Genomic DNA, 22,819 nt, shown 5'->3' with positions numbered 1-22,819 from the left:
TTAGATTTTTTGTAACTGCAAATCTCTGACTTCTCTTCTGCTGCCTAGAAGTGAAGGGAAGAGAGAGTTATCTGCACACAATGCTGGTGATCCAGTTTCATATGATAACTCAAGCACCAGTGAGTTGGTCAGGGAAAGGGATGTGTAGAGTGGAATTGCCTTGCTTGCCTCCCTTAAGGTGAATGAATGAAAGACTTCATAGGATTTCTGCTTGTGTCCTCAATGAAGCACACAGGAACTGCAGAAAGCCTGCTTATGGAAGGAATAGTCTTTGAATGAGGTAGGATTCTGCTTCCACAGAGCTGGTCAACTACTGAAGATTGTTGCATGTTCCTGCAGGCATGTAAAGGGATAGACAGCATAAACTGCCCTAGCTCTCTTCCCTCATGGGAATAAATGTGTTCACTCTTCACAGATAATGGAGAACAGATAAAAATCATAGAGTTCTCTGCAGCTGAGGTCATCAGTAGAGTGAAGTACATATTAAAGATTCTGTCACTATAAGTACCAGAATTCTTAGCGAATGACAGAGGAGGAATCAGTATTGGGAAAGATCAATAACCTAGTAAGTACCTGTAAATTTATGAACCTAAGAAGTGGTAATCATGTTAATGGAACAACAGGTGCACACGCACTTTTAGTGCAGAAGGCTGTGGGTTCTATTCCCACAGCAGGTAGACTGAGCACTAACACTGCTGTGCAGCGTAAGTGGGGTGCTGTACTGAGTGTGCTGTTCTTCAGATAAGATGTTAAACTGAGGTCCCATATGCTTGAGTTGGTGGCAGCTCAGCTGGATGTAAAAGATCCCACAGCACCTGTTGAAAAGAGCAGGGGAGGTTCTCTGATGCCCTTGGCATATTCCTCTAGTAGTATAAATACCACCTTGAGTCTCCCCTGAAAAGGGGCTAATAGCCTAGTAGGACTAACCTAGTCAACAATGGATAAATACAAATAAATAAATATTTATGCTGGCTTCTGCCAGATGCCTCACTGTTCAATTAAAGAGAACTGGGATGTTGGACAAAAATTCATTATAGTAGCAAAGCCAGCACTGGTTCAAGTTAAAAGATAAAAAGCAAACAAATGGGAGTTTAGTTTGCATTCATGAAAACCAGCAACTATATACAGCTACTGCAAATAATCTGTTAAATTATTTTTTTTCATGCATTAACCAGATATATTCACCATACATAAGCAGTTATTTTCATTGAAGACTTGGGAGCAAAGTCTGTTAATATTGTAGTGCCTTGCCCAGCATTACACCTTTTGCAAGTAGAAAGGTGGAAATGAGGGATTCCAATTGAGGAAATAAAGCTCATTAGCAGTGTGTACGAAACATCCAGACCACTAAACTATCCTCACTGTCACTTTTGGGCAATGCGGCCATTTAGGAATTTGATATAAAGAGCAGGTTAAATGTATTGGGTAAAAATATAATGACACACAATAAACAGAAAATTTAATTTTTATCTATATTTGTATCGCATACTGAGCTGTTATCTTACTTTTTTACTGTTCTCCAGTCCTGTACTGTGCCGACCCTGGTGAGATTACAAATGGACTACGTATGGTGTCTGACCACCGCTTTCCCATCGGCTCACAGGTTCAATACTCATGCAATGAGGGCTACACAATCGAAGGCAGCAGTGCTCTGACATGCTACAACAGGGACACGGGCACCCCCAAATGGAGTGACAGAGTACCAAAATGTGTCTGTGAGTAAATCTGTTTGTCCTACCCCTCTGCCTTTTGTGCTACTGCAACAGTGATGTGATAAAGAGTGAGAGAGAGGAAGGATATGTGAGAGGTGGTGAAGGAAGGGAAGAGGGTGACATATATGGATGTGGGAAAGCTAGAGGGGAAGGAACTAGCGTAGGGAGCCAGTGAAAGTAAAGAGCAGGCAAGTAAAAAAGGTGAAAACAAATAAGGAAAATGAACATAGAAAATGAAATTCAAATGAAGGTGCAAAACAATGGTATGAAACAATGCAACATTGTCGCGAAGAGCTAGAGGGAGGAGATTAGTGTAAAACTGCTGAAAACAGGCGTAAAGAGAGAAAGGGGTAAGAAACCTAATTACAGGCACATTTGAATGAAGACTGATAATTTAAGATGAACAAAGAGAGACATCTGGAGCAGGTTCAGGCACACACTCTGACTAATGCATTCACTCACATGTCTTATAAACATTGCAAGCATGAGCCCGTATGATTTGCCCAGTGCCCAAGAGATATCCGTCAGTTTAATTATTGCTTGCTGATTGCTTGCACACATATTTGGTCAAGGTTATGGCTTAAAAAAAGATTGACTGCAGCAGTTTACTCAAGAGTTTTGCTAATTACTTTCTTAATTAATTATTTAATACTGTCTGAAGATGAAGACATCAGTGAGCCCATAGCTACAGATGCAAAAATAAATGAGAGGAAGAAACAGAAGGACAGGGAGAAGCAAAGAAGAAATATAATCGAGAATAATTAGAAAGGGAGGAAAAAAAATGTCAGTATGAGAAGGCAGAAAATCTGGAGAGCAAAAAAATGGAAGGAAGGAGATAGCGAGAGAAAGAGAAATAAGAGAAGAAGAAGAGGGAACAGCAAAATGGGGAGGATTGGAAATTGAAACTGTTTCAAATAATTGAGTGACTTCATTCATGACGCAGACAGGTTGCAGTCTAGATTAAAATCTTACAGCTGAGTTTTTTCAGGCAGAACTGCCAAAAAAAATCCGGACCTAAGTATAAATAGATTAATAATAGTAAATGCACTAGCAAACACAGTATAAGGACAGTTGTGCACTCCAGACCTTAATAAACTGGAATTTTGTGATTTATCTTCAGGCATTGTTTATGCATTGACACTGTGTGTTTTGCATTGCAGTCCAGTATAGGCCTTGTCCAAATCCTGGTGTCCCTGACCATGGATACCAGACATTGTACAAACGTCATTACCAGCCAGGAGAATCTCTTCGCTTCTTCTGCTATGAGGGCTTTGAACTGATTGGTGAGGTCACTATCACCTGTTTGCCAGGATATCCCTCACAATGGAACAGTTCTCCACCATTCTGTAAAGGTAAGAAAGAGCTTTTCTTTTCCAGCTCTTAAAAAGAGCTGTTGAAATGTTATAAGTTTATAAGTGCAAAGGTGTAGCTGCAGGAATGATTTTAGCCTATTAATCCGTGTGTGATGTTGTGGTCACTTTTACATTGCTGTACACAATCGCAAATGACAAAGTCAGTAATTTGTACATTCTTTGTAAGGAAATGCAGAGACTAGATAGGATACATAGCATTTATCTGATGGTGTGCAGAGTGCAACCTTATTGTGTTATTTATTATTGCATTTTTTAAACTAGAAAATATACTAAACATGCCTGAAATTCCATTTAACACAACAGAATTGGAGTAGCAATTAATATATGTATTAAATCATAATGATAATGTTATCAGTCTGACGTCTGTCTTATTGAACAGGATAAATTGTATGTATTAAGGAAAGTATAACAAATAAAAAGAGTAAGAAAGCGCTGCTTGATATATATTACATGCATTTGGAAATATGTATACCATTGCTATATATAACTATATGAACACACTCAAGAATGTTGATTATAGTTATTTTAGTTATTGTGTTTTTATTCTTTTTTTTTTTTTTTTTTGTCCACAACTCCCTGTACTATACATCTGGCTTGTCTCTTGGTCATTGCTGGGAGAAATAATGGTGTGTATTCCTGCAGAGGACGCTCAAATGTTTAATGTACAATTTTTTTCTCCCCATTCAACTTAGGCCCAAAAGTGCAAAATCACATTTTTCACACAACAGAATGTATTCTGGGGCTGGATCTCCTTGTACAAAAACCCATCATTCCCGTCTTCTACAGGTGGGGTTCTTTGAGAAGAGCTACCTTTCTTCTGCATCCAAAATTGGGCACAGCATTATTAACTACTCACCTCTCCATCCTCTAATGTGAGCTGTAAGGCCTGGGCTCCCTGGTAGAACTCAGGTTTCTTTGTAAACAGATTCAGCACAAATGTTTACCAGCATCAGCTTGGTTATAGGGGATTAACACACTTTTTTACATAGATAATTAATGTCTCATGTTCAGGGGTAGCTTTGCATGCTCAAAGAAGTGTTAATTCTTACAGGCAAATGCAGTATTTGCTTATGACTGAATGTAGACCACCTTCTCACCTCACATGTGGAATTATTCGCAAATCTACTGCTGTGTAGTGTCTTTCAGGTTTTGTGGTATCATGGCCCTCTTTGTCTTAAGAGAAAGAAATATCACTGGTGATAACAAGATTCTGGATGTAAAACAATGTCAAGGAATTCAAAAAGGAGAAGTTATCTACCACCCTTTCTGTAAATAAATTACCGCATTCCATTTTTGTTGCATCATTCAAGCTGTCATTTAATGGCATCCTCATCTCTTTGTTAAAAAAATATATTTTATTGAGTGTTTTAAAATAGAAAAAAATCAAATGTGAAAGTTCACATACAGAATGGAAAACAACAGTAAAAAAATGAAACCTATTAAATAAATATCTTAAAAGCTATATAATGTCTCAAACATATTCAACAAAATATAAACCATTTTATATTAAGTAACAATATGTTAATGTGGAGGTATTAGTTTCAATGAGCTGCCAGTTCATCAAACCACAACTCAGTGGAACAAAAATCATCAAAACTCAGCCTTGTGAATGAGCGTTAATGGACTTGCTTGTTTCCTAGGTTCACCACGTTGCATATTGATGGTATTGTTTTTCTGCGATGCAGTTCAACAAACCCACACTCAATGAAACAATATACACCCTGCTGGTATACTGCAGCAGTTGAGGTCCTTAAGTTGTAATTATCATATACCACTTTAATTATGTGACTGAATTATTTATAGAAGTCATGCACCATGGACAGGTTGTACAGGGACATGATTTTATCAGAGCTTTTTATTAGTGTGGTTACCCACATACTTTTAGCAATGTATTCCTCATGGTAATTAACTGTTGAATGAAACTGTCTGAAAATGTTATTAGTGTGCATGCTTTCAGGTTACTGAACATTCTTCCATGTAGTTCATTCAAGAGAAAATGTGTTATCTGCCACAGTCAAAAAATGAAATACAAAAAGTATTTGCAATCATGAAAAACATGTACAATTACTTTAATATAGCATTTTCACTTTCATGCCTAACAAAGTAGTTTGGAGAGGGAGAGGTTTAGGACTTATGTGGACAAATAAATAATAAACCAGACTTCAAGAATCAAACCTCCTACTCAACCCCAAGAAAACTAAGTTAATGCTTTTTACCTCAATAATATGCCAAAATCAAAAGCAGTCTTTTACCATAAAGTCAGAAAATAATACTGTCATTGAAACTGTAACTCACAGTAAACTTCTAGGCATTATAATAGATGACAGTCTTGAATGTGATGAGCATATACTGCACACCCTTAAATCTACACACCAGAAACTAGGCTCCCTTTACAGGATCAATGAATTCCTTACAGATACTGCTAGAAAAACTCTAGCCACCACCTTCTTACTGCTGACTCTGTTATACACCGTTCCTATCCTAACAAACATAAACAATACTCAAAGAAAGAAACTCACCTTCTGCTACAATAAAATAGTTAAATTTGCCACCAGTCTCCCTCATAGGACCCACAGTTGTCATAGATGAAAGCAATTAAACTGGCTTGAATTGCACAACTGTCTAACATATTCACGACTACAGCACACAGACTCATTCATGACCCAGAAAAATGTTCTGCACTACAAAACTTGTTACTGCCCTACTGTCCAGCAGGGCACCTCTGCTCTGTTAACAAATTCTTGTTACTTTACAAATAAGTCAAATAATGTTGCAGGAGACTTGCTGTACTCCCAATATGTTGCTAAACTCTGGAATAATATCCCCACACAAATAAAACTTTCTGACAAATTCAATAGTTTTAACCACTGCTTAAACAACATCTTAACCAGTCCTGGTCCTGCATATGCTCATCACATGGTTAAGACTTTGTGTTCACCATACAATACCTTCCAAATACTCTTGTTAAACAGAATACTCTCAACCTCTCACTGAAATGACAAAACAATTTTATGCATAACTGCTACCTATACAATCCACTAAGCTACATGTGGTTTTTTCTTTATTAACTTTCATCTCTGTAAAATCTTAGAATGTATAAATGCAACTACTGTTTGTGTATAAATGTAAATAGAAATGTAACTACTGTTTGTGTATAAATATAAGTACAAATGTAACTACACTGTGTTTGACTGGAACTTAGTATAATACAGTGTAACCAAATGGAGCTTTACTCTGAGTCTCTGCTGAAATCAGGTGTTACCCAGTTGGACTTTCCCAGTAAACAAAGACAATTAAATAAATAAATACAATAATAAGATTTCAGGCTGATAGCCTCCTAATGAAAGTACAACTGATTTGAGATCGACTCTCAAAAGTACAGGGACAAAACATTGCAGCCACTATAATAGAATCCCTCAAACTACTAGAACTACTATAGAATCCCAATTCATGTTAGACATAGCCCCTCGCTGACCCTCTTCAAGCGAAATCTGGATGCGTGGATGGAAAATCGCAAATTCACCCCTGGGATCTCTTCTGTGTCCCTGCTAGACAGAGGCACAGTAAACTAATCTTAAAAGGGTACCTTCTGTGACCTACTTTACAGAGGCACAGTAGGCTAATCTAATAGGGAGGCAGAAGCCAAATATACTCTGGCTAGGCTTATAAATGCCCTAGGGCAGATAGCCTAGTATCTACCTATGAACTTATGAACCTATACCAGAAAGAGCAAGCAAACATCGAAGTGTAACTAAAAAAGGTATTTTTGCAGAAAGAATCCCCCCTCATGTCCCCAAACCCCTGCTACTTAAATTTACACCAGATTGCTGCATCTCAGAGAAAGATGAAATCCTCAGGATACCCAACTCTTATTGTTTTGGTGCAAAACTCAGTTTTCACACATTAGTGAAAGAACGTAAGAATGTCAATCACTAGTGTGTCACAAACAAGCCTAGATGCACAAGCTCACATGGGCTGCATCTCAACAATCCAGCCTTATAGATAGTGGACCTTTCCTTAATTGTGACTGTTGTAGCATTTTACTTATTTAATACGATATTTGTCTGCATGTCCTCCCTGCGGGTCGAGTGGCATTCCGAAAGGCATGCGTGAATGGGCATGCCTTCGTTGAAGGTTGGGCGTCGAGCTGGCAACTCGGCACTGTGAAAATCTACTGCTAATCATTAGCGGACCGGAGTTCCCCTGTGGCGACCCCTAACCGGAAAAAGCCGAAAGACAGCAACAACATTTGGCTGGTAGTTCAGCTAAAAGGCTTCAGGCTATAAGTTACTAAAAAGCTTTACCTATAGTTCTGTGTTTGATTTTTTCAACGTCTACTTGAAAACTTAACCATGGTGCTACTGTTTCACTGGGTCTATATAATTTTATCAAAGGTTCATTCCTACAAAACTTTGTGTATCGAACCATACCCAGCGAATGTTCATTTCTGCAAACATTCATTTCAACAAATTACTTTCCCAGGGAAAGTAACAAGTTGTCCAGCATCAGAAATTTGCCCTTCTCCCCACTGTAATGTAATCTCAGAGTTGGTGTATATACTTAGGGGGGTGTGGGGGGTGCAGCCCCCACCTGGGTGGGTTTATAATACTGTGCTTTGTGTGACAGTCTGAATGCTGGGCAACTCATTACTTTCCCTGGGAAAGTAATTTGTTGAACTAAACTTTTGAGAAAGTGAATGTTTGCTGTATATGGGTCGATGAACAAACGTTTGTGGGAATGAACCTTTGATAAAATTATATAAATCTGTTTCACAGTAGAAAAGAAGCAATTATACCTACTGAGCTTAACTGTTTAGTAAGAGTGTGAAATTAAAAAAAATATTTTATTATTTCCAATAAATGTAAATCACAAATAATGAGTGGTAACATACCTTAAGGAATTATAAAATCATATGTAGCATTCAATACCTAAAACATTTCTGAACATACTTTTACACACTATCCATTTAGTTCAGTATGTATGCAAGCCTCATATTTTAGTGTTTCTGTGATCTTCAAATGTAGTATCCATCTTGTCCAAATGAAAAGAAAGCATGTTTTCTCCAGTATATCTGTGCAACAAAACAGATTAAAATTTTTCTGCAGAACAATTATTTTTTTCAGTTTTAACTTCTAGTATTGTAGTAAGAATATTAAGTTATCAACCCTTTTCTCAGTATACCTAACTGTGACATCTTATATTGTATTATAATTAATGTAGTTGTTAATTTTTAGCTAACTGTATCTGCATACCTTTTATATACTCTAGTAATGTAGTTAACTAATACTTTGTTCATATAACTGTAACTATGTATTTTTCTATGTTTATCTTCTATTTGTATGTATATGTTGATGTGGAGCTTTTTTCCCCCGCCCTCTGCTGAAAATGGGCCCACTTCGGCCCAGTGGGCTTTCCCGGTAAACAAATGCAAATGCAAAGAAAGAAAGAAAGAAAGAAAAATCTCCTCCATGAAATTTTGCCACATTTTAATAATACATCTGTTTTTAACCCCCACTCCAGCACTTTGTCTTCTAACTGTAAGTATGATTCGAGTTAACAGAATGCCAGAAAGTGTAGATCTTTATACATCATTTACTAAGCTTGTTGACTTTATACCAATAAAATAAATCCAGAAACTGATTAAAATTTGAAACACTCCATGAAGAGCGCTAGTCGCAACCCTTTAAAACTTCCAAGATTTAATAAAAATCCAAACAATTTCAAAACAGTTAAGCTCTTTCCTCCATGCACTCATGAGACTTCTTCAGAATATTTTAAAACATACAAAACAGTTTTGTATATTTTAAAATGTTCTGAAAAAGTTTCATGAGTGTACAGATGAAAGCACTTAACTGTTTTAGAATGGTTTATTAAACCCTGGAATTTTTAAAGGGTTTGTGATTAGTGATTTCTTGGAGTGTTTCTTGACTTTATGCTTTGTAAAAAAATATAGCCTGCAAAATGTGCATTCCATTTAGAATAAAGTTTTAAACAGTGTAACATATTAATATTGTGAGCCATACTTTTCCACCCACTGTGTAGCCAACATTCTGAACATTATATATTAGCAAACTGTGCCCTAAGCATCAGTATGATCTTCCATGCATATTATGCTCCATTTATATGACAAAATCCCCTTAACATGGATTTCAGTAAGTGCTTGGTCCTACTGTTTATCAGAGCTGTTTGCAGTCAACACCTTCTTCCAACTGTTTTTTTTTACCCTACTTTTATTTCTAGTGTTACTAATGTTAAGGCCTCAGCTTTAAATCTGCATTCGACTCATATGCTTGGAATAGCATCCATTCTAGATATGACACTGTCATGAGTATCAGTCCTAAACTTGTAATACTTTGAAAAATATTTGTATATATTTATCTTAATGTTCCTGTTACTGGCCAAAATCGGTTGTTAGGTCAAAAAAGCTCTTCTGCACTCCATGGGGTGTGGGGGTGGGATGGCGGGGGTGGGGGGATTTGTCATATATAGCCCCTTCCCTTCTCCTGGTTAAATCTGTCATCTAGCTTGAATGGTATAAAAGTATAAAATCATTTACTACATGGAACGGAATATTGTTGCCAGCAGTACTTTACTTTTTGTAGTTTCAAAGTTTAACTAAACTGTGTTTAGTTCCAAAGACAATCTGCAACTGCAGACTCATTTTTATTATAATAGTATTTGGCTGTACCAGTCCAGTTATCTAAAAGACATTTAAACATAGATAGTGACCCTGCACATCTAACAAAAGATGGCAATTTACTCCACAATCCTGGAATCAGTTCCACAAAATGTTTTTCCTGGTGGCAGTTGTATTAAAGGGAATTATAGATAATGGGCCATGTAGTATTGTATTTCAAGAAGGAACTGAGAGTTGAAGACTTAGAACAGCCTTAAACACATCATTCTATAGGGCTTGAAATGCCTTACATAAGTTACCCCTTACAAGGAAATAATTCACACTAACTAGGTTCAGCTTAACCAGTCTGTCACTCTTAAGGAAAGTTTCTTATGAATGGAATTCTTTAAACAACAGAAACGTCATAGCCATTCAAGCTAATTTGGGGGCTCCATGATTTGTTACCAAATGCTGTAGTGTATTGCTTATTGCAGTTGAATGCTAATCCTAAGTTTTTTTATCCAAGAGGAAACAGAGGAGAAGTATGTATTCAGTGCTTCTGTATCCTTCAGTATATTGATAACTATCCCATTTTACAGTCATTCACATATTTTGCAACCCAACAATCTGGGGTCAGAAGGAAGATGGAATGCACATAACTTAATACAATAGAACCTAACATGGATTCCTGAGGTACTCCAGAGGTAATGCTTCTCTATGAAAGCATTCTTTCAGTATCATAATCCATTGTGATCTCCATAGCAGCCAATTATTAACCGAATGGACAAAACAGCTGTTTAAGATCACTTTATATGGAAGCTTTTCAAAAGCTTTCTACAGATCAGAGTAACAAAGGCAGATAAACCTAAATAATGAGCCTTTCTAACTACCTCATGAAAAGTCTGTCACACAAGTAAGGGTAGAACAACCACTGGCAAATCCATGTTGGCTACTGTCTGTAGACAATGTATGGTTGAAGTTTTTCTGAAGTATATATTTTCCCAGCATGGAAATGAAACTGATAGTTTTGCAGTTAGTAATGCATTTCCTGTTTCCACATCCCATATAATTAGCCACCATCATTGACTTTACACTTTTTTGGAATTAATCCAAGAGGAGTTAACTCATTTCCTCCAATGGGACTCTGGAAGTTTGCACTGTAACTTTCAGTGGGAGGAGCCTAAGCTTTTTGATAAAAATCACATTATGTCCTCACATCTCAAACAAACATTCATATCTCTGGAACCATAGAGGTTATAAAAAAAGTGCAAACAGCAATCTCTTCAGCAAAAAACTCTCTTTTACAGTGGTAGTATTCTTTAAGTTCTATGCCGTACACTTTATAAATTGTAGTAAACACATTAACTATTAAGTTTATAATATTTTATAAACAATATCACTACAGCCACTCAAAGTGCATACATGCATACATGCATACATACATACATGCATACATACATACATACTGTCAGCAGCATTTTTTTTCAAACTGCAGAGAGCTTTCATATGAGGCAAAGCAGTTCTGTCAGTGCCATTTGGCTGTTGAGATATTTAGAGAACTATGAAATGTATAACAATCTAAATACATATTATATGAAGAACAGTTAATATCTCTTTAACTGAAACAGACAGATGCCAAGTATTCATGTACTTGTATTCTCTATCACATAACCTTTATGATGAAATATTTTAATAACTTGTATGTAACATGGCTTTGGAATTATTAATGTAAATATGAATAGGCAATATTAGATACCTACAGGTATAGGTAGGGTGAAAACAAAGTAAAGGATGCAGGAGTCAGTAGCCTTTAATGCGATAAACAGAGTCACTAGAGGTTAAACCAATCGATCCCTCATAAAACAAATTACAAAACTTGGAAGGTATAACAGGACTCAAGCAACTTGATTTCTTTACTCTCGTCAGTGGTTTCTTCACCAAATCTGGGCTAAATGTGCTACAGGAAATAGACGTGTACTCACATTTCAAAGGCTCCCTATATATCACAGATTTAAACCCTACTGGAAAAATAATGATCATCTCAGCTAAGGATACAACACATTTGTTTTGCTACAATATAAAGCTAACTAGATGGGTTACTTTTGTTAATAAATTGCCAATAATACTTTTTCACATAATCATTCTGAGCTGATAATCAAAAGTCATATTTTGATTTACTTTTATTTACATTATTCAAATTGTGTTTGTTAACTGAACGGGTGTAGGAAATGTATATATTCTGCACTTATGTTTCTTTTTCTTGTTTAATAGATAAGAGATAGCTTTATTCAACAAAGGAGGCCTTTCAGATTCTGTACTAACTTTATACTTGATACAGTTGTCTAAGGAATTGAGACAGTCAGTTTTCAAGTGTTTGCTAATCAACAGATGTGTCCATTTCATGCACTATACACCCTTAATGTCATCATAAATTTTAATTTTATTCAAGTATGTAACATATGAAGATGTAAAGATTATCACATTATAGTCTGAATTACCTGCTGGTTCAACAACTGCCAAATCTGAAATAAAACTTTTTTTATTTGTTAATTTTAAATCTAAAATTGAATTACCCCAGTTGACGTGGAAACCAATTGAAGTAACTTCTAATTACAAAAAAGGTCAAGAAATTCAGACACATAATAAGAAGACATGGAATATATATACAAAACAGTAGCAGGATAAGTAAAGTCACCCACAACAAGTAAGGTGTAATTGTTTAACACTTTAGTACAAAAGTTTAATATGTTGTTCACTATTCAAGTTTGTACCTCTATAAACATTAAGCCTAATATATCCAGGGTTACAAACATTGACTATGTCAAGAGCTAAAATATCAGAGTTAGCATTTAAACCATTACATTTTATTTTATTTAACATTTGTTAACCGGGGAAAGTCCGACTTGGAACAAGCCAATTTTCAGTTTAGGCCCATGGAGAACTTCTCCTTTCGCATGTCTTTGTAACGTGGCAGGAAACAAGAGCACCCAGAGAAAACCCATATAAATGCAGGAAGGACTTGCAGACTCTGCACAGAAGGCACCCAACCAAGAATCAAACCAGAGAACCTCTTGCTGTGAGGTGACAATGCTAACTGCTGCACCATTTGCTGTAAAAGAGGTGTGTATTAAAACCAGTGTGCCTACTCCATTTGCAAAATTAATGTGTGTTACAGCCCAAGCTTTCATAATAACAATAGTTTTGAATGCCTACTAGAAAGCATATCATCATACTAGATAGTGCATCCACACTTGTAAAAAATTATACCATCTTTAATCGTCTTTAAAGACAGCGGTAGACAAAAATTTTAATTTTAGGAACATAGGAACAATACTAGGAAAACAGTAATGGGAACCCTAGGACACCTAACCATACAGATATGTAAGCACACACATGTAAAATATCTTTCCACCCTTTCCAAACATTCAGTAGTGCTCACTTCCAAAACTGATCAGGGCCATACATGACCACCCTGCTATAAATATGTCTTTACTTACTTAGTCATCAAGACTAGCCGTAATGATAGCCAGGTAGTACTTTGACCTCTAATGCAACCAATAACTGACTTGTGTGTCTCTACCAAAGTCAGAAAAGCATCTTCTGTAACCTAGGTAATTCAAAAAAGATATTTTAATCTGTTCAGGGAGATCATTATATCAATTTATACCTCTCTAATGTTACCTATTATTGAATTCAGTACTGCGTTCATAAACCTTAAAATGCCTGAAACAACTCAAAAATATGATTTCTTTCTATCAAACTCATACTACTGAAAAACTGGAAAAGCATCAGGAACTGTTATATTCTATTTCTTACAGGTTACTAAGAGGTGATCTCTGCCCTGTCTATAAGGCAGTATGTGATCTGATTCTACTTGAAAGTCTATGACTGAAACATGCCACTGGGGGAGATAACACCAGATCAAGAAATCTAATGCTAAAATAACTATACTTAGTGTACATAATCTGTATTCAAGAACATCCCTACTATGTGTTGTGTGCTTTCTAGTACTCAGGAAGATTACACTAAGTGTACACTTTGTGTAACCCTTACAAATCCCCCTTGAGATTTAAGTCTGAAAGAAAATTATTAGGAAAACTAAAATTAGGAGAAAGAAGGTGTGAGTTATGCTTGTGTTGTCTGTCTACTCAGAATGGTGTACACTTGATGTTTAATGAATCTCAGAAATCAACTTAAAAAATGGCAGATGCATTACACAACACATTCCAAGATTATAAAATATGCTTCCTCTTACAATCAGAAGAAATCAGTGGTTAACCTACTTCAGAAATAATATTCATAGAGAAGTAGAAAGTATCAATGTGAGATTGTAGCAATCAGACTTCCTGACTTCCAGTTGTAAGCCTGGTAATAAAACAAACAAATGTATGAATATACATATTTGTTGAAATCCTTATATCAAAACATAGTAAAAGCTCTGACCATGAAGAAAATAAACTAACATTACATTCATTATCAGAATAGTAGAAGCTTTTCAGAAAAGAGTAAATATGGAAATCAAGCCAGATGAGGAAACAGGTAGCAAAAGAAAGTTCTTAAACATAAATCAAGGAAGATATACAGACTGAGACCAGAAGATATTTGGAAAGCCCACAGTTTTGTTTGTTTGTTTCTTCCTTTCTTTCACCAGGATGACCACTGGGTCGAGACCAATTTTTAGTGGAGGCCAAAGAAGAAAAGCTCCAACACTATATTTCCAGTTATAGTAGCAAAAATGGAGATCTGCTTGAAAACAATACACTGTCAAGATTTGGCATATAAGTAGATAAGGAGCTGTGACTGTAAACTGAAAACAGAAAAACTAATAAGGACACCTCAAGATAGTGAACATTGTACATATTGGTGTTCAAAATATTACGGAAGTTGAAAGATAACAGGTGAATGCAGGATTTGCAGTGGCAAAACTAGAAACATTTTGCACATACTGAAAGATGCAACATTATAAAATATCAAGACATACAAGTAGAAACTGGAATAACTTGGAAACAGAGACATGCTGTAATGCTGCTGCTGCAACATTTAACGCATTGTCTGGTGTCACTTTTATATTTTTATATTCTTTACAGAAGCTTTATTAAGGTGGAGCAAAGGTGGCACCTTTCTCTGGTGCAAGGAGTTAGGGAGTGCGATTGGCAGTTGCTGATGGGAATTTATTACAGTACTGGCATTTATAAATGAATGAATGCTGATATTGTAATTAGTGTCAGGGCTGAAGCTCTGAAACAGTGAAGTCCTTAGTGGGTAGAATTGTAACTGTAGCAAACCGCTTGCTACAGTGTACATTTCCCAAGTGGTTTGCTACAGTTTAAAACAGTAAAAAAAACTTTTTTTCTGTCGCAGATCCATTCTTTTTTTTTTTTTTTGCTCTTTAACTTAGAGTTGAGTGGCCCTAAATCAGGGAATGACACTTGATGTATGTAAGCTATGGTTCTGATTCTTGCTTTAATGTGTTTAATATTGTTGCTATATTCTATATTCATATTTTACTTTATGTATTTTTATCTCACTGTTCCTGTCAGAGCTTGGGTTGTGGTTAAAAGGGGCTATGTAGCCAGTTCACCTATTGAGTTAACAGATATTTAAATGAATAATTAAATTGATCAAGTACTACTTGGAACAGTTGGGTTAATTGGAAAATAATTTTTAAAGCATATTGAAATACGCTACTAAATAAAACTAATTCCATGCAGACTTTAGAAGGAGACAGTCCTGAGCATTTTGCATGGTCTGAGAAGACCTTTGGTAAACATTAAATACTGAAACAGTTCTATTTAGCTTGACAAACAGAAAAAAGCACATGAGTTGTCTATTAGAATTGGGAGTTCCTTGGACTTGAACCAGAGACTGGGGTTGACAAAAGAAGACCAGCAACACTGAAATTGGTGAATAAATGTGAGATTATAAAACATCAATCACTTTTATGAAATATGTTTTTTTAAGAAAATGAGGAAAGATTGGACTTCTGTTGACTTTCTTAAAGTTGTGGGGAACTGAAAAGCATATACCCCACTTCATGTCATTAATGTTTGGAAGGACACGAAAAGAAATGGAAAAAAATAACTAAGTGAAAAAAAGTTGTTTTTAACAGTATTTGTATAAAACATTTCATTGTGTAAATTGCATATTATATAGTAAAGCATTTTCAGTTATTGCTGTATGTGGTAAAGATACTTAAGTAACCAAGTGTCTTTTTTATTTTTCATTTTAAGAAATGTAGACATTACAAAGCAAAAAGAGAAGAAAGACTGGACAAAAGCATGTTTAACTTAATATGCTGTAATGTTGGGTTGTTTAGGTGAGGGATGGGATATAAAAGCGCACAGTGTGTAGAGCTGATATGGTTTCTCTTATTTTTGTATAAGTGAATATCTGGATTAAAGTCATTACCTTAATCTAATAAGTTTTTTGTGTAAGAAGTAAATACAAGAATACTGAATGTAATGAAAAGATTTCCTTTAGCTCAGTTTGAGAATTCTGTAGCTGAGGGCTAAAGTACATTTTATTCTTAGGTTTCCATGGAGACAAGCTGACTGGTATGCAATAAAAAAGCCAGAACACATTTTAAGGCTAAATGTTAATGTTTTCTGAAAGTATACAAGGTGTTTTTCACATCTAGGAGGGGAATAAAGATAAAATAAGATAAGAACAGGCAGCAGTTAATGTAAGTTGGAGAACAGGCTGTAACGTGTATCTTAGCATGGTTAACCTTAATTTTAGGTTACGTTTTACCTATATGTGCAGCTGTCAGTTTGGGATAGTAGTTCCAATTAGGAGGATTAAACTTCATTATTTGAAGATGTGCATAGTTTTCTATGTTTATTTTAAGTTAATAGGTTATGGTGGTGTTCCAAGAGTGTTTGTTAGGTTTTTAATTAAAACAAAAGGACTTATAAAATGTGACATAGTTTCAAATAGAGATGAGGAGAATTATCATCATCAACCCCTTTTTCACATTTTCTACATGGAATTGGGTTATTGTGTCAACTGTCACCATCTCTATCCATTCAATGCCACACTCCTGCCTTTTTCAACACTGATACCTGAGTGTTGCAGATTTTTTCCTCACACAGTCCATCCAAATTGCAAGAAGTCCATTTTCTGCAATTGGGGCTACTTTGGCTTCTGCTCTTATGTCCTTATTTCTTCATCTGTCCAACAGTGTGCATCTTACCACCCTTCTCAGGCACTTCATTTCCATCACATCTAGCTTTCTCATCTGCTCCGCCTTTACTGCTCAGATTTCTGTACCATATAGCAGTACTGGTCACACCACTGTTCTGTACACCTTATTTTTCAGCTTCTTTGGCATTCTTCTGATATACCATACACCTGTCACTGAATGCCTGTTGGCAGCAGATCCTTGATTCTAGCTTTGACCTCTTCATTCAGACTTCCCTTCTTCTCAACCACCCCTCCAAGATACTTGAAGCTATTAACCTATGCCACTATCTTCCCTTCTATCTCAAATTTCAACTTCTTCTGATTTCCCTAATTTGCTGCCATCCTCACTGTCTTATCTGTACTTAGTTTCATCCAATACGCTTTCAGTTTTGCATTCCGTTATCATTTGCTGAAGTTTTTGCTCAGAGTCTACCTGTAATGCCAAATCATCTGCAGACAGCAACTTTGCTGATCTGTCTCCACTGACCCATTTGCTAATATAGTCTATCACCATTATGAACACTAGTGGGCTCAGAGCTGAGCCTTAGTGCACACCCACTCCCACTGGGAGCCCCTCTGTGAGACTGAACACTGTTCATACTTCCGTCATTTGGTCCTTGTATATAGCCTGCACTAATTCTAGCAATGTTTCTGAGACATTGAATCACAACAGTACTGCCCAAATCAGCTTTCTTGGGACCTCGTCATATGCTTTCTCCAACTCTAGGAATGCCCAATTAGACTCTTTGCTTATCTCTAGCTTCTTCTCACCTCTCTGTCTCACTGCAAACATTGAGTCAATTGTGCTGCATCCTGATATGAATCCAAACTGCTCATCTCCCACCTTACTTTCTATTGCCCTGTATATCTGTCTATCAGTCACAGAAATAACTGTATAAAAGATCAACCTGCTAAACATTTGTGGGTGCATGTAACACAAAAAGCTGGAAGTAGACTTTTAAAAAAGCTGTCATATATAATAGGTTTGAATAATAACTTCTTATTATAAAGGCTACATTAAACTAGTTTGGAATGTGAATGGCCTCACAGGTAGAGACAAAAAGGAAGAATTGTTGAATTATATTAGGAAATGCAGAGTGCAAATAACAATACTGCAGGGGACACTCTTGGAAACAAATGAGCATGTGAACTTGATAAAGTTAGGATTTCAGGAGGGATATTAAGCAGCGATGGAATGCAGGATATGAATTACTTAGACATAATACAATCTTGTCAAGTTTAATTCTGGTGGCTAGCAAAAAAGCAATTAATAGAAAATGGAAGTCAAAGTCTAAACCAATTGTATTTGCAGTGTTGAATATTGTAACATAGATAAAATAACTGGAAGTGGGATCTTTAGAAAAGGGTAGGAGCAACTTACATAGAAAATGGGAAATTTTTGGAACAATACGTGTCAAATGATGTTTTGGAGGAGAAAGGTTTAAAGGAAGGCTGGAACTAATTAATTTAAGTAATGTTGTATTGGTGATAAATATATATAAAAATGGATCCCCTTTAGATACTCAAAATCCCACTTACCCAAAATCCAAAAGACCGTGACGAAAAACCTGACATCCAGGAAGACCGACCGCCCAGAACACCAACAAAGCACTAAGGGTAAGTAACCAATTGCCCAACCTGCAAACACATAAACACTGAAGCACAAAAACAGCCACCCATGTGGGGGGCTTCACCCCTGATACCTCCCCCTAACTAAATATACCAACTCCGAGCTCGCACTACCGCGGAGGTAAGGGGCAAAGGTCAGCATGCTGGCTAAGTGGCTACTTACCATTAGTGATTTGTCAGTGTTCCAGATGGTCAGACTTCCTGGATGTCGGGCTTTTCATCTCGGTCTTTTGGGTTTCGGGTAAGTCGGATTTTGGGTTTCTAAAGGGGACCCAAGAAAATATATGTGATATATAATGTTTGCAGCTGAGATTATGTTAATACAGTTTTTATTTTATATAAATGTATGCTTGCCTAAGTCTTAAGTAAGAATTAAATAAGGCTGTTAAAAAAATTGCAGCTGTTACAACATACATACATGCATACATACATGCATACATACAGGTATTTCAATCATGGGTATTTATGTCCTTCTAGACTGCCAATATACCAAAACAGTTGTTCCCATAGTAAGTGTCCAGGTTGTTCTTGAAAACATTTAAACTAGTGCTTGCTGTAATGTAATTTGCTGGTCTATTCCATGCATCAGCTTCTCCCTCAGAGAACTGATTAGCACAGTTTTCATTCCTATAGAATTTTCTACATAGGATGATTTTCTACTACTTTTTGATAACCTGAAACATTCCCAGAGGTAATTGCCTCTAAATGCCCTATATAACTTAAATTTTTACATCCATGGATGCTCTTTGTATATTTTCACTGCACCCTTTCCATTTTACTCATGCTTGTTTTCTTATAAGGTTTCCATATTGTTATTCCATACTCAAGTTTGGGTCTAATGTAACCAACAAACAATGACTTCATCATTTCTGATTTCCTAGACTTTATAAATCTTTTTATGCAACCTATAGTTCTATAACTATCATTAACCAATTGGTTGATATAATTATAAAAACTCAAAGCTGGATCTACCCATATACCCAGGTCATTAAATGAATCTACAGTTTCAATCATTGTATGCTATATTAAATATTCACCTTTCCATTTGTGTCTCCCAAATCTCATATGCTTAGATTTTGATGTATTTATCAGAATATTATTCTCCTGCGCCCAAATGGTCAATTTAGTCAAATTATTTTGCAGACATGCCCTATCTGTAACAAAGGTAATCAGTTTACCCATTTTCAAGTCATCTGCATACAGACTTGGAACACTTAAGATGAAAAAGACAGATCTGAAAGAAGCAAGCTAAACAAGTAAGGGCCTAGGACAGAGCTTTGTGGGATACCTTGACTGTAACCAAGGATTTCACCTGTCCAATTGCTGTATGATACTTGCAATGTCCTATTTATAAGCCATACAGCTATCCATCTTATCAAGAGTACATCAATACCTAGTTGTTCTAATTTATTGATCAGTGTTTTGTGTATGACCCTGTCAAATGCTGAAGTTAAATCTATATAAATTACATCACAGTACAATTTTTAATTCATAGCTGTTATTATATTGTTATAGAACATCACGTTACAGGTGGTAATAGGTCTATTTTCAACATATGTATGCTAAGTGATTTCAAGTCCCAACCTTTCCATTTCTGACAATAACTTTTTCAATATTACCTTCTCCATTATTTTCCACAGCATGAAAGTAGACTTAGGGGTCTGTATGAGTCTGGTTTATCCTCCCCTTTCCCTCAAACACAGGTTTAATAAGTGCATGTTTCCAATCTTGAGGAGTCTCCACATATTTATATAACCTAGTAAATAACAGATATAATTGCCTGGGCATATATTAGCTCTATGTTGTGCGGCATTCACCTCCACGCCCATTTAGTAATTCCTTAGACCCTTGTACTAGCAGCTACTACCCTTGGCCCTATCTAGTAGTGTTGCTGGTGTGGATCTGGTTTCGTTCTTTGTTACCCATCCACTCACTCTTGTTCCTTTTTGAAGAGTGAGGGGCTCTCTGTCTGTCGTAGTAGATCGTCCCCTGTTCCATAGTAGGGAAGAAGTCTCTGTAAAATATAATATATCAACATGTTCTATCTATTCATTGGTTGGAGGTTTATATCCCTAGATCATGTATTAGCTTTAGATTAATTTGGTTTTATTGGGCATGAGCATGTTCTGGCATTTGCTGGCTCTCTTTCGTTAGACAGAGATCACCTCTGAGAAAGCGGTATGCAAGAGAGAACAGTCTTAACTTTTTACCGTATGTATCGCAAGGCAGGGGGCATTGAGGTAATCCTCTTTCTTAGGTGGGGTTGTGGTTTTGCTCTCTGCTGGAGATGTTCACAGGCCAGTGGAGTACCAATTGGCATTGTACCCAATAATGGGTCTGATGAGGGGAGAGAAGGGCACCATTACATCCTTAGATCTTGATGATAACCCTTCGTGGGTCAGATAGCTCAGATTAGAAGGGTTTTCATTCAATTTTGGCAACATGGTTATCAAAGGAAAGTTGATCATCTACTCTAATTCCTAGACTCCCTTATTTCTATTTCTTTTTCAGGAGATACCTCTCATGTTGTAGTTTTATAGTTCTTTTTTTCTAAAGGATAAAGGGATTATTTTTTTTTTTTTTTTTAGTCAGCTTGATGGCTTTGGCTTTGACACCATGCATCAGTCTCATTCCTTCTGGAGGAGGATTCCATGTTGCCGGAGATTTCATTATAGCACCCAGTTTGCAGTCGTCCACAAACTTAGTCAGCATGATGATACTGCAAGCTCTTGCTGAAGTGTTCTCATGTCATTAGTATTAATTCCGTCCCGTCCCTGTACTTTGTTTGGATCCAGTTTGCAAAATTCTTTTCCAATATAATCTAATTTGATTTCAGTATCTGAGGTTACCTGGATGTCATTAGGACAACTTAGCAATTCCATTGTGGGACCAAACTGTTTAGTCAATATATGTATATATAATCTGTTGTGTCTGAGAATAAATTTTAGAATATACACATAGTTTGTCAATTTGTATGTCTTTCCCGTTTCCACATCTTATAAGTCTATAAATGGTGTTCCTGTTATGCTCAATATATTTATATAAACTTTCTTCAAATTTTTCTTGATCTTGTCTCACATTATATTTAATTTGTTAGTCCAACTTGTGTATTTCAGTTTTCAAAGTTGCAGTTTGACCTATTTACATTTCCTACATTTTTGTCTCTCGTAATCAAGTATCTTGTTCATATGGAAGTATGTCCTCCTGTTGTTCAGTGCCTAGATCCTGAAGTTAAACTTTTTTGATTTTTTGCATTTAAAGAATTTCTCTTTCAAAACTTTTCATATTCCTTCTGCAGTTTTTCTACTGAACACATCACTCCAATTAGTTTTACATAATGACTGTTTTGCTACCATATAATCTGTTATGAGTCTTCTGTACATTGGTTTTGATTTCAGTTTGGAAGAATTATCGAGCGACAAATTAACCTTTATAATCCCATGATCACTGCACATCAGCAATGCTAAAACTTGACATTATTTATTTATTATTTATTTATTTCCAGTTTGATTACCGGGGAAGTCCACTGGGCCAGAACGTACCCATTTTCAGTGGAGGCCCGGGGAGAAAAGCTCCAAAAGCAAAGCAAATACAATCTAAGTTACATAGTGTAAAAGATAGTAATAAATATATACATTTGGAATAACATACATTGAATACAGTTAGTAAAAAAAAGCAAATACATGCAGTATACTTCATAAAACATCATTCAGGAAGGTAGATACAATAGATTTAGTAGTTTCCTTCAAGTAGCAGGTTGACTGTATGAAAAGAAGGTGTAAGGTTACATGCTATTTACAATATTTACATATGAGTAGAGAGGGAGAAAGTGCATAAGCTGAGAGTAGAATATAGTTTGATCAAGCAGTGATCAGGAGAGAAAAAGAGAAGAAAAAAAGATAGTATTAGGGTAGAGTAAAGAGAAAGGATGTAGAGGGTTCAAGGGGAATTTATGTAGATTATGTAGGATGTAAGCAGGTGCACTTATGTTTAGAGGATAAGTAAGAGAAAAGTTGGATTTTGAAGGCTTCAGTGTTAGATGTTGTTCTAAGAGAAGAAGGGAGAGAGTTCCATTTCCTGCCAAGAGAGTAGGAGAGAAGGAGCTGACAGCAGGGCGATTGGGTTTGTGGATGGTGATTAAATTTTGGTGTTCAGATCTAAGAGATCTGTTTGGGGTGTATGGCGGAAGGATGTTTGCTAGGGATGGGCATTTTTCAGGGTAGAATATTAATTTGTGAGCAGTGGTTAGTTGGAGGTAGTCTAGGTAGTTAGGGAGTTCTAGCCAGTTCAGAGTTTGAAGTGAAAGA

The 22,819-nt window shown here is 36.2% G+C and overlaps 1 protein-coding gene across 1 annotated transcript in view; it reads left to right on the top strand.

The window, feature by feature from the left end:
- Nucleotides 1-22,819, top strand: part of SEZ6L2 (seizure related 6 homolog like 2) — a 616,191-nt gene that overhangs the window by 517,505 nt on the left and 75,867 nt on the right. The window contains exons 13-14 of the mRNA XM_044086316.1: nucleotides 1,524-1,715; nucleotides 2,873-3,064. Coding sequence (XP_043942251.1) covers nucleotides 1,524-1,715; nucleotides 2,873-3,064 — 384 coding nt within the window. The remainder of the gene's footprint in view (nucleotides 1-1,523; nucleotides 1,716-2,872; nucleotides 3,065-22,819) is intronic.

The sequence above is a fragment of the Protopterus annectens genome, chromosome 10.part0 (assembly GCF_019279795.1).
Source record: "Protopterus annectens isolate FY-2018-M chromosome 10.part0, PAN1.0, whole genome shotgun sequence".
Taxonomy (NCBI): domain Eukaryota; kingdom Metazoa; phylum Chordata; order Ceratodontiformes; family Protopteridae; genus Protopterus; species Protopterus annectens.
The sequence above is the reverse complement of the archived record's forward strand: the minus strand, read 5'-3'. Positions and strand labels throughout refer to the sequence as shown.